This window comes from Candoia aspera, chromosome 8 (assembly GCF_035149785.1).
Source record: "Candoia aspera isolate rCanAsp1 chromosome 8, rCanAsp1.hap2, whole genome shotgun sequence".
NCBI lineage: Eukaryota > Metazoa > Chordata > Lepidosauria > Squamata > Boidae > Candoia > Candoia aspera.
In genome coordinates this window covers 3,245,349-3,257,602 of record NC_086160.1, presented here as the reverse complement: position 1 = coordinate 3,257,602, position 12,254 = coordinate 3,245,349, and the positions used below count along the sequence as shown (strand labels likewise).

Here is a 12,254-nt window from a genome sequence, read left to right as displayed (position 1 = left end):
TTTTTTAATCATTTTCATTGCATTATCTACTTTCTCAAACAGTCAGCAGACACCAAAACTTAGGGCTCAGTGCCCCAGCCACTATTTCTCTGAGCATTTCATGGAAAATCAGCAAAGTAATTCTGACTTCAAAAGAGATTTCTTATTTGGACGGTATTTTGTGTGGCTTCCTTGTTCAAGGATTCAGTTGAGGGTTTCAAACATGGTGGACATTTTTTTCCTTGTCTTCCTCCCATGCTAAGGATGGTCATCTAATTTTGCAAGGAAGCCAAGCATTAAGAAAGGTATGGACTTTTTCAGACCCCCAGTTTTAACTCAGAGTTGGAACAGGAGAGGACAATGGCTAGCCAAGAGCCGGGGAGATCTATGCTCCAATTCCCACTTCGCATCCTGGACATACATAGCTACTCCTGGTTATCTTGCTTGGCACTTCATAGAGTCAGAGAAAATAGGAGAAAATATAATAATTAATTGATATTAATCATGTAGCACAATGATTAATAAAAATATTTTGTTACCTTTATTAGCAGCAACAAACAATGAGACAAATGAGAAAGAAGTAATAAAAATAGAACAAAAACTTGAAATTTAGAAAAGCAGATACTCTTATTGGGTGGTATAAAAATATCTGGTTAGAAAGCAGCTCTCTAAATTACAGGATGATATTATCTGCTGGGTCTCTCTGAATCTGATGAGAGTTTGCTCTTCTATCTTCCCCCTGTAGGGAAACCAGAACAGTGGGAAGGGTGGGGGGGAGAAGGAAAGTTCGTTATTAAAATGATGCAGGAACATGCATTCCTTGGAGATGTAAGTTGGACCTTATAATAGAAGTCAGACTGAGAATGCTTGGCATGATCTGTCTCGACAGCACCAAGGAGGAAGATCAAACAAGTGCTGCTCTGATTAAGGAGTGAGTGGTTTCCTGACAGTTTGCAAGCAGGGAGGCCCAATCTGTCAAATGGGGAAAGCAGCCAAGCTGTTGCTCTGCAGTAGCATCAGTGAAAAGGCCACCCTATTTCTGTCTCTCCAGCTTTCATGTCATGAGCTGTTAAGGTTGTTTGTGCTTCAAAAATGATTTGGACCTTGCATAAGAACAGCACCTTTCTGCTGTTCATGGGTATCTGCAGGAGGGACTAAAAACATCAAGGTAGCCACCCTGGCCATGTGACTGAAGTCCCACCTGTTTAACCTGCAGGACTTTGTGCGGTTCTGGCTGCCATTTTGACTTTTTTGGCCCCTTCTGCAGACGGCCTTTCTGCTGTTCATTAAAGCAGGTCTTCTTTTGACAAGCTTCAGCACTAGCCTGAAAACAAAAACCACTGCTGATTTAATTTTAATGAGTGCATCCCTTAAAGCAGCTGCCTTTTCCAGGTTCCCACAGAAGTCTTTTTATTGATTAATGGAGAGATGCTGGGCTTGCATAACATCCAAAGCATTTATTCCAAATCCTCTGCAGGCGTGACTGTTCCACTGGCTCTCCAGGCCCAGCGGCTCTGCTAGACCTGGAGATAGAGATTCTTAATGCCATTGTCTTGGTCTGCTTCTTCCTGTTCCATTCTGCTAGATGGGCACCGCAGATGAGATGAGATGGACAGTGATAAAGTGTTGTAAACTGAGAACAGCTTCGGAGGACAGCAGCAAAGAAGACACATGGATGTGAGGACATCTCTATGAGGAAAGGCTGAAGGAATTTTAGATATTCAGCCTGGAGAAAAGAAGGCCAAGGGGGGGACAGGATATCAGTGTTCAGGTCCCTAAAAGGTGCCAGAGAAGATATGGTCAGCAACTGTTTCCATTACCATAGAAATGAGGAGTAAAACCACCACTTGATAATTTATGTTCTTTCCAAAAATACGGCCCCACCATTGGCCATTGTCTTCCCCCCTCTCCCCAAGTCTTTGGGGTTACTGGCTGCCTTAGGGGGCAGAGCAATTTTTGATGTGCAACTTTTGACTTTTTTTTACCACTCCCTGTGGACATCCCAGAGGCAGACAGAAAGTCGGGAGTTCCTGTACCCTGGGATCCAGCTGCTGACGGCCACAGATGAAAGGCAGCCTAGTTATCTCCACCATGGCCCCTCAGGACCAGCAGCTGAGCTGATTAACCTCAGAAGTTAACTGATTTAGAGGGCAAAACTTGTCTGAAGGTCCATGTTATCACCGGAAGACTAGCAGTGGCTCTGATCCCTGACAGACACAGCCCTTGCATTGGGAAGTGGCCTCTACTAAGAATATTTTGATTATTTTGGAAAGACTTAAATCACCTCCAGTCATTTCCTTATTATTTTGCAAATGCACACAGCATATGCAATATCCATACACCAATGCAAACCAAGGGTCACCCAAGACTTTGCATATGGCTACAGCTCTATTAATATCTTCTATCTTTCTAGTTCCTCCTTTATAAACTATATGCTACACTCCATTCTATATTATATCTAGCTCAAGAACAATACCATGATTTCAGGAGCAAACTGCGCAGGCGGTGTGATTGGGGTTTCTCGTACACTGAAGCAACTGTGCTGGCCTGTTGTAAAACAGAAACAAAATACACAAATAAATCCACGTATATATGGCAGGTATCTTAGTCAACTACAGTCTCCAAAATTACAGGATACATCCACCCAGAGGGTGTAAAACTCTAATTTATCAATCAAACATTCATCCAGGGTTGTAGGTCTGGAGTCATGCTATCTTTCCAGCACCAAATGGTGATTTGTTTGGCTGCCCCTTCCCCCTCAGATAATCCCATAGTCCTTTATGGGATGAGAAGTTCCAAGTTTGGGGTCCATCCTTCAAAAATACATTTGAATCTTTACTCTTTTATTTTGAAGACACCATAGCAGTAAATCTACGGAAAGGCTGTTCATGAAAGCTTTGATTCCCTCACCTATCTGCAGTTTGCTTGTCTGATTCTGAATATGTTCACATTACAACCATATACTGGAATTGTTTTTATAAGATTTATTGTGACCTCTGGGAAAGTTGATCTCTGAGGGGGGAGCAGTGGATATAACCTTTATCATTTTATTTCTTTTCTTTTATTGCATTAACTGTAGCTTAAGCAGTATCCTTAAAGATTACAATTGATACCTGTTAATTAAAATATAATAATAATAATAATATCTACCAAGTGATAAAGCAGAAACTGTTTTTGCTGAGGTTTTTGTGGACAATAATTTTGCACTATTTCTGTAACATTTATGCTGTTAACTGGTGCACAGAAATTACCTGTAATTGTCTTCGCAGGAAACACTTATATTTCGGTATTCCAAGATTTCTCTCAACTGTGCAATGGAATGTCCTGTGCAAGATTCCCTGGCAATAAAAACCCATCACATGTCAGTTCCAAGTGCTTATTGACTCTGTGATAGTCACAGGAGGTTGCATACAGGAAACAGCAAAATCCTTGCAGAAAATAAAAACATGGTGCATGATTCCTGAATAAATATGTTTAAAATTGCTTTACTGCCTCCAAGGTTGGGGACAAAGGCCCACAAGGCTGAGAGACTGGTCTGCCCCTGCCCTCCTGTCCCTAAGGCAGCATTTCTCAACCTTGGCAGCTTGAAGATGTGTGGACTTCAACTCCCAGCATTGCTGGCTGGGGAATTCAGGGAGTTGGAAGTCTACACATCTTCAAGTTGCCAGGGTTGAGAATCGCTGCCCTAAGATCTAACAACCTGAAACAGCACTGATCAGCCTTGCCCCCAACATCCATCTTTTGAGCAAACTCAGGAAGAGGAATCAGTACAAATGTACAGAGAGGCTTCTTTTAATTGCAAGCATTTTTTTTCTTCTTATGCACACATAGAGGCCACTGCACTCATAGAGGCCACATTTACTGTGTTTATTTATTTATCGTATGGCAGCACATCATACATATTACAAATATATTATATTTTAAAAATGGGAATATAAAAGGTATATACATTGGTCATAGGGCAATTATAACTAAAAACAAACATTAAGGTTACAAATATAGTCTTTTGCAGCATCTGTTGCCATCAGGAAATCAGCAGAGTTCCCTTTGTAGGCTCTAGTCTTACATGCTTGTATTATGTGCTTAACAGCTGGCCTGCCAGCCCCACAGTCACACCCTGGAGGTGGTGCCTTACCCCATTTATATAGGGAAACCGCACACCTGCCGTGATTAGTGCACACCCTACTGACAGCAGACCACATTCAGCGTGGTTGATGCTGCACTTGCAAGGTTTGCAGGCGGTTTTGCAGCACCCCCAGTACAGTTATAGGAATGTGAAAACAGGCTCATTGTGGGGTGGGGGGGTGGGGGGGGGTGGGGAGAAAAGAACAAGATGTGAAAAAAGCTATGGATGCTGAGGTTCAGATTAATAACTAAGGAGACCCTCAGAAGTTTTATACAATTTCAGAAGACAAAAGAGTTTAGGGGAAATATATTTTTGATCCTCCCTCTGTGTCTTTTTTTTTTAAAGGTTCTCCTTTTCACCATGACTCTACTTTTTGTTCTTTCCAGCTTCCCTCCTTTCTAAGCCTCCTCCTTTTCTCTTTATTTTTACAAGCCCAGCCAGGGCCTATTGGAGTTTAATTCTCAGTATCCAATCCAGTATTCCTAGTTTTCTTTTCTTCCCCCTTTTTAGGTCTCAGGGTTACTTTGCAATAACAATATTGATGATGATGATGATGATGATGATCTAAATCACTGCTGCATTTTAAGGCAAGCAAAATCTATTCATGGGGGACAGAGACCTCTAGTGGCAGAAGCCAACAATGCAATAAAAATCAATTCAGATTTCCCACAAAGCTGAGACAGGATAGGATATAAGTTGGTCCATCGTCATTGATAAAGACCTCAACACCATTAGTCATGTTAAGACTGGTGTAATGATGGCCTACTCTAATAGACTCACAAGCAGGAACTTAATGATATCTGATTTATTAAAGAATAGTATGCAAATACAGAGAAAGCTGAGAATGAGCAAAAGCGCACCAAATACAAACTAAAAACCCTCGGCACAAACGTAATCCCTCCCCTCGCCCTGCCGTTGCAAACTCCCCCCCCCCCCCCAGGTGCTGGTAACCGTTTCTGCTGATGTCCTGGGAAAGGAACCTTGAACACAAGAGATAACCCAAACACATTCCAATCCAGCTGCTAACATATAACAATCCCACGAGATGGAATCCTCCTCCCCTCCCAGACGAAACACGCATCAGCCAAATGACATGCGAAACGTTACAATGCAATGGTAACATCGGAACGGTGAACATGACATACCGGCCCCCCCCCCAAAACACTAAGGAGCAGGTTTCAGAGGATAAGCCAGATGAAAGTGTCTAACTAAAACAGGAGAGTGAACATCACGGGCAGACACCCACTCAGGGTGGGGAAAGTGTTTCCACTGAATGAGGTACTGCAGGGTGCCACGAAGTCGGCGAGAATCAAGGACCTCCTTCACCTCAAAATGTTGCTGCCCGTCAATCATGATCGGAGCAGGAGGTGGGGGTTGCGGATGCCAGTGATCGGAGTGGTTGACAGGCTTGAGTAAGCTGCAATGAAAAACAGGATGTAAATGTTTCAGATTGTGTGGCAAATCCAGTTTAAACGTGACAGGGTTCACAATTCCCACAATGGGAAAAGGACCAACAAACTTAGGAGCCAACTTCTTTGAGGGCTGAGGGGACTTAATTAGTTTGGTGGAAAGGTAGACCTTATCACCAACTTTAAAAGCAGGTTGAAGGGCCCGTCGCTTATCGGCGTGCAGTTTATAGGCAGACTGGGCATCAGCCAACGCCTGTTGAATTACCGGCCACGAATCAGCCAGTTGAGCAGCCCAATCAGAAGCAGAGCAGGGCTGTGTGGGGGGTTGAGGCAAGTCAGGGATGGGAACAAAGTCCCGGCCAAACACAATACGGAAAGGGGTGTGCCCCGTGCTCTGATGGACGGCGTTGTTATAAGCCACCTCAGCAAAAGGCAGCAGATCAACCCAATTGTCCTGCTGATAGTTGACAAATGCCCTCAAAAATTGCTCCAGGGTCGAATTAAGAGCCTCCGTAGATCCGTCAGTCTCCGGATGCAACGCAGTGGACAACGCCTGCTTGGTGCCCACCAGCTTCAAAAATGCCCTCCAAAATTGGGAAGTAAACTGTGTTCTGCAGTCTGTGATCAAGCAGGAGGGGCTCCCGTGGATCCAGTAGATGTGGATTAGGAAAAGGCAGGCCAATTGCTGCGCAGACGGAATGGAGGCACATGGAATGAAATGGGCTTGCTTGGAAAAGTAATCCTTTATCACCCAAATCACAGTCTTTCTCTGACTAGGAGGCAAATCCACAATGAAGTCCATGGAAACCTCCTCCCAAGGACGGGAGGGGCTGGCCACCGGCTGCAGCAGCCCTTGCAGTTTTCCCCCCTTCCGTTTAGACATGGCACAGACAGGACAAGAAGCAACATAACTTTTTACATCACATCTCAATGTGGGCCACCAGAATTGGCGGCGTACCAGATGCAAGGTTTTGACAAACCCAAAATGACCAGCCACTTTATCATCATGAGACCAAATCAAAATTTCCCTTCGCAAACTGTCAGGGACATAGAGGCGGTTCTGCTTCCAAGCGAAGCCTCTGTCAAATGTAACATTGTCTCTATTCGCTTGCAACCAAGTGTCAGATTTCAGCTCTAGCAGAAACTGTTGTTGCAATTGCGAGGGAATCGGCGTCCTTCCCCCAGCCGGTGAAACTGAAGCTGGGGGCAGCTGTGCACGAGTCTGACTGCGTGTGACAGCTTGCAACCCCAATTGGGGTGCTGTCCATACAGTACCCACAATGTCAGGTGCCTGGACCGAATCCTGGGGCAGGCGGGAAAGCGCATCAGCCAGGAGGTTTTTCTTGCCCGGAATGAACTTCAACTTAAAGTCAAAGCGACTGAAAAATTGAGCCCAGCGGATCTGCTTAGGGCTGAGCTTACGGGGCGTGCTGAGCACTTCCAAATTTTTATGGTCAGTCCAAACCTCAAAAGGATATTTAGCCCCTTCTAAGAGGTGGTGCCATGCCTCCAAAGCAGCCTTGACTGCAAAAGCTTCTTTTTCCCAAATATGCCATCGCCTTTCCGTCTCGGAAAATTTCTGGGACAGATATGCACAGGGCTTCAGGTGGCCACCAGCATCTGCTTGCAGCAAGAGCGCTCCAATTGAGAAATCGGAAGCATCCACTTGAACCACAAAGGGTTTAGTAGGATCAGGATGTTGCAGAATGGGTTCAGCAGTGAACAGGCTTTTGAGTTTGTCGAAAGCCAACTGGCAGTCAGGTGTCCAACTGAGCAATGCCCCCGGGTTCTTCACCTTGCGTGTGTCCCCCAACCCCTTCGTACGTAACAAATCAGTGAGAGGCAACACAATTTCTGCGAACCCCTGGATGAATTGGCAGTAATAGTTGGAAAATCCAAGAAAACTTTGGAGCTGCCTGCGGGTACGCGGGCGCTCCCACCCCAAAATAGCTTGAATCTTCGCAGGATCCATTTCAATGCCCTTGTCAGAGATCCTGTACCCCAGGTAGTCAAGCTGAGTCCGATGAAATTCACACGTAGAAAGCTTAGCATAAAGCTCAGCCTTTCTCAGTTTGCTAAGCACCTGTTTCACCAAGCGCTCATGTTCCTCCTCCATTTCAGTATAAATTAAAACATCATCCAAATAGACCAGGACACCCTTGAACAAATGTTCATGTAACACTTCATTGATCAATTGCATGAATACCCCTGGTGCCCCTGCCAACCCAAAAGGCAAAACCTTGTACTGAAAAGAACCCAATGGACAATTGAAAGCAGTCTTCCATTCATCCCCCTCCCGTATGCGGATGTGGAAATAGGCTTCCCTCAAATCCAGCTTAGAGAAGATTTTCCCCTTAGCCAGATGTACTAACATGTCTTTTATTATTGGCAGAGGATATTTGTTTAATATCGAGACCGCATTTAATCCGCGGTAATCTGTACAAAGTCTCAATGTCCCATCCTTCTTCGCTTGAAACAAGACGGGGGCGCCCACTGGCGAATGTGCTGGTTCAATAAAACCCCTGGCCAAGTTTTTGTCCACAAACTCCCGCAACACCGCCAGTTCCTTTTGCGTCATGGCATAAATTTTTGGTTTGGGCAGTTGCGCGTCGGGGACCAACTCTATCGCACAGTCAGTTTTTCGATGAGGTGGAAGTTGGTCCGCTTCCTTCTCACCAAACACATCCGCAAAGCTTTGGTATTGCTCCGGCAAGCCCTCCAGTGGTGTGACAGCGAAATGCGGGGTTGCTGCCACTGCCCTCCCCACTGCAGCCTGCGGAGCGTCGTCCTCCCCAGGGGCTTGATAGAAACCATCCCCCAAAGTCAAAGTCCTGTGCACCCAATTTATATTGGGGTTTTGTTGGACCAACCAAGGAATCCCCAGAATGACTAAGGGACCCCCCACAGGCGCCACTACAAACGGCAGCCCCTCACGGTGGCTGCCCGTTTGCAATGCCACCATGCCCGTGAAATGGGTGACTGGCTTCCCCCCCGCCGTAGAACCATCCAGCTGGGTGAAAATCATGGGACGTTGCAGTGGAAAGCTGGGTAACTCCAAAGCAGCCACCACGTCAGGGTGCATCAAGCAACGCGAACACCCTGAATCGATCAATGCCCAAACTTCAACAGTTCTTGTGCGGGAGCCTAGCTTCACTTTCACTGTCAGTGTGGGATAGTTGCCACTCACTGAAATATGGTCGTGCCCATCCTCCACCCCTGCCCACAGGCGCTCTTTAGAGCAGGTGGCTGGCGTTTCCCACCGGTTGGAGTAGATCGGGCTCCCCCTCATCCCCGAAGTAAGGAATCTCCTCCACTTCAGTTTCAGCCATGGCTGCCTTCATTTTCCTGGGTAAAGAGGGAGATTTCCCTGACGACTTTCCCGGACGACCATCGGTCTTTCCCTTCGGGCACGCCGCCGCTCAGTGACCTTCCTTCCCACATCGGAGGCATTGCCCTTTCACATAGCGGCGCTCTCTCTCCTCTTCCCAGGCACGTTGACTGGACTTTCCAGTGGGTGCAGCAGTGCGGGAACCCTTGCTGAGCCCAGCAGATCTCATCCCCTTCCGGTGAGCAAAGGTCTCATGGGCATGCTCAGCCTTCCCTGCCAGCTGTATCCATTCGTACAGGGTATCTGGGTCATCCCTGTCAAGCGACCACCTCAGGACCTCCGTATTCAGACCATCCTGAAAAAGTTCTATTAATGTGGATTGGGACCAATCCTCGACCTTCCCAGCCAGAGCCTTAAATTCCAGAGCATAGTCTGCCACCGATCGTGGCCCCTGGCAAAGCTCCCTCAGCGCCCGTTTTGCTCTTTCTTTAGCTAACGGGTCTTCAAAGTGTAGTTTCAACGCCCACAGGAATTCCTCGAACTCCTCCAACTCAGGGGCATCCGATTGACATAACTGCACATACCAATCGGCAGCCCGGCCCTTGAGCTTAGTGGCAATGGCATTAATCTTGGCTCTTTCTGAGCGGAAACACTGTTCCCATTCATCCATATAACTCCTTGCATTGGTAAGGAAGAACAATAGCTTAGTTGGATCTCCATCAAATTTAACGGTAAAGTCCTTAACCCCCACTCCGGGCAGTCCCTTCGCCACAGCTGGTCGGTCGGGCTTCCTCTTAGCTCCCAGGGAGCTCCGCTCACGAGGAGGGGACCTTGAAATTCTCACCCTCAGTGCTCTTACTTCCTCTCTGTGGCGGGTCCTGCTCCTTTCCTTCGGGGAAGGTGGAGGCAAAGAAGGAGTCGAATACCTATTACTGGACTCCTCTCTCCTCCTCTCCCGGGGACCCCAGTCCATGGACATCTTTCGAAACATAAATTCTAGTGACTTCAATTTGGCCTCCACCAGTTTTATATGGTCAGGGGTTTGGGAATCCTCCTTTCCCTCCTGCCTCACCACGGTTGGGGACATCGGGTATCGCTGCTTCCAAGACGTTTTGGACGTTCCTGGTAGGGGTCCCTATGTTTCATCCCAGGTGATCAGCTCACCTGGCGACTCACCGGTTGGTTCAGGGGCTCTTTTACCTCCAACCTCCTCTTCTCCCAGGCTGGAGCTTGACACCTCCCGAATTTCTGAGAGCTCCCGAGGAGGGACCCTCTCTGTTCTTATCACTGTGGAGTCGGGTTCCCCCTCGCTCAATTCCTCACTTTCCGTGGTTTGGGGATTTGGTTTGCTCATCGCTAGCACTTCTCCCTCACAAAATAAATCTGGAAAGGGGCTAACGGAAACTTTTTTGAGATTCTCAGCTTTATGTAAGGATTGCCTACCCTAATAGACTCAGACTCACAAGCAGGAACTTAATGATATCTGTTTTATTAAAGAATAGTATGCAAATACAGAGAAAGCTGAGAATGAGCAAAAGCGCGCCAAATACAAACTAAAAAACCCCCAGCTCAAACGTAATCCCTCCCCTCGCCCGGCCGTTGCAAACTCCCCCCCCCCCGCCCCCAGGTGCTGGTAACCATTTCTGCTGATGTCCTGGGAATCACAACAGGGAACATGCACATCAGGAAAGAGGAAGGGAGAACCATAATCCCTTAAACACACACATCATCCCTTAAGCACACAAACCCACAAGTAAATCACCAGGACAATAGAAGGGCACCTCAGACCGGACCTGGAGACCATCAGCAGATCGGAGGAACTCCCACCCATTACCCCGGGGGGACGCACCTGCACCGGACGAAGGCAAGAAGACAAAGAGGATCCTCGGAGATCGCCCAAATCACCCATCACCGAACCCATTACCACGCTAATCCCCCATCCGGACCTGGCTTGGGGGGACAATAGGGGGTGGAGGGGGACAAGGTCCGCCACCGGGGTATAAACAGGATGCCCTGCCACCCTTCACGCATTCCCGTCTTTTTCTCTGCATGCATTCCGTTTCAATAAAGCCAGAAATCCTTAGACCCTCTACGTGAGTCTGTTTTATTCGAGGCGAGGCTGCCCTGACACCCCCCCCCCCCAGGTGCTGGTAACCGTTTCTGCTGATGTCCTGGGAAAGGAACCTTGAACACTCGAGATAACCCAAACACATTCCAATCCAGCTGCTAACATATAACAATCCCACGAGATGGAATCCTCCTCCCCTCCCAGACGAAACACGCATCAGCCAAATGACATGCGAAACATTACGATGTACCGGCAACATTGGAACGGTGAACATGACAACTGGATGTAGTGTGTCTGAAGATGACTGGTCAGGCCAATTTGGGCAAGGAATGTCCTGGCACATGTTGGGCAAACAGGTGTAGGCGCTGCAGTTGTTGTGCCTTGCTTCATAAGCTTAACAGCCCTTGTGGATGAGGCCACACCAGGGAGGGCGGTTTTGGGCCAGCATTTCCCAGATCGTTCTATCGATGTCAAGCGACTTCAGGGAGGCCTTTAATGTAGGTTTGTAATATTTCTCCTGCCCTCCATGTGAGTGTTTTCCAGCAGAGAGTTCCCCCAAAAGGAGCTGCTTGGGTATGCCCTCGTCCGGCATACGGATGACGTGACCTGCCCACCGGGTCTGTGCTCTCATCAGCCGTGTGTGGACTGATGGCAGACTTGCTCTAGAGAGAGCTTTGGGGTCTGGCACTTTATCTAGCCGCCTGATGCCTAATATTCTGTGAAGACAAGCCATGTGGAAATGGTTGAGCTGTCTTGCATGCCTTCGATACCCAGTCCACGTTTCACAGGCATATAGGAGGGTAGTGAGCACCACGGCTCTGTAGTCCTTTAGTTTTGTTACTGAGCTGATTCCTTGACATTCCCACACAGTGGAGCACAGTCTACCGAAAGCAGAACCTGCCTTTGCTACGCTGCAATTAATTTCTGTATCAACGGTCACTGCTCGGGAGAGGGTGCTGCCAGGGTAATTGAGCTGATCCGCTGCCTGCAGTTTCTGCCCTTTGATTGTGATTTTAGGTTCTATGCATGGTGCATGAGGAGCAGGCTGGTGCGTGACTCTGGTCTTTTGGATATTGATGGCGAGTCCAAAGTTTTCATAAGCTGTAGAGAAATTGTCCATACTGACCTGCATCTCTGGCTCTGAGCCAGCATTCAGGGCACAGTCATCAGCAAAGAGGAAGTCTCTCAGAACAGTCTCCTTCACTTTGGTAATAGCTTGAAATCTCCTCAGATTGAAGAGCTTCCCATCCACTCTGTACCTGAGGCTGATTCCAGCATCTCTTTCCTGGAAGGCATCATTCAGCATGGCAGTAAGCGTCGTGCTGAACAGTGTGGGTGTGAGCA

General features: G+C 47.4%; 1 protein-coding gene across 1 annotated transcript in view; it reads right to left on the bottom strand.

The window, feature by feature from the left end:
- Positions 1 to 497: 497 nt before the first annotated feature.
- The window catches only part of LOC134501729 (ADP-ribosyl cyclase/cyclic ADP-ribose hydrolase 1-like), a 38,722-nt gene continuing 26,965 nt past the window's right edge, over positions 498 to 12,254 (bottom strand). Inside the window, exons 7-9 of the mRNA XM_063309634.1 lie at positions 3,231 to 3,317; positions 2,456 to 2,526; positions 498 to 718 (exon numbers count right to left, since the gene is read on the bottom strand). Of these exons, the coding sequence (XP_063165704.1) occupies positions 2,463 to 2,526; positions 3,231 to 3,317 (151 nt within the window). The 3' untranslated portion in view covers positions 498 to 718; positions 2,456 to 2,462. The remainder of the gene's footprint in view (positions 719 to 2,455; positions 2,527 to 3,230; positions 3,318 to 12,254) is intronic.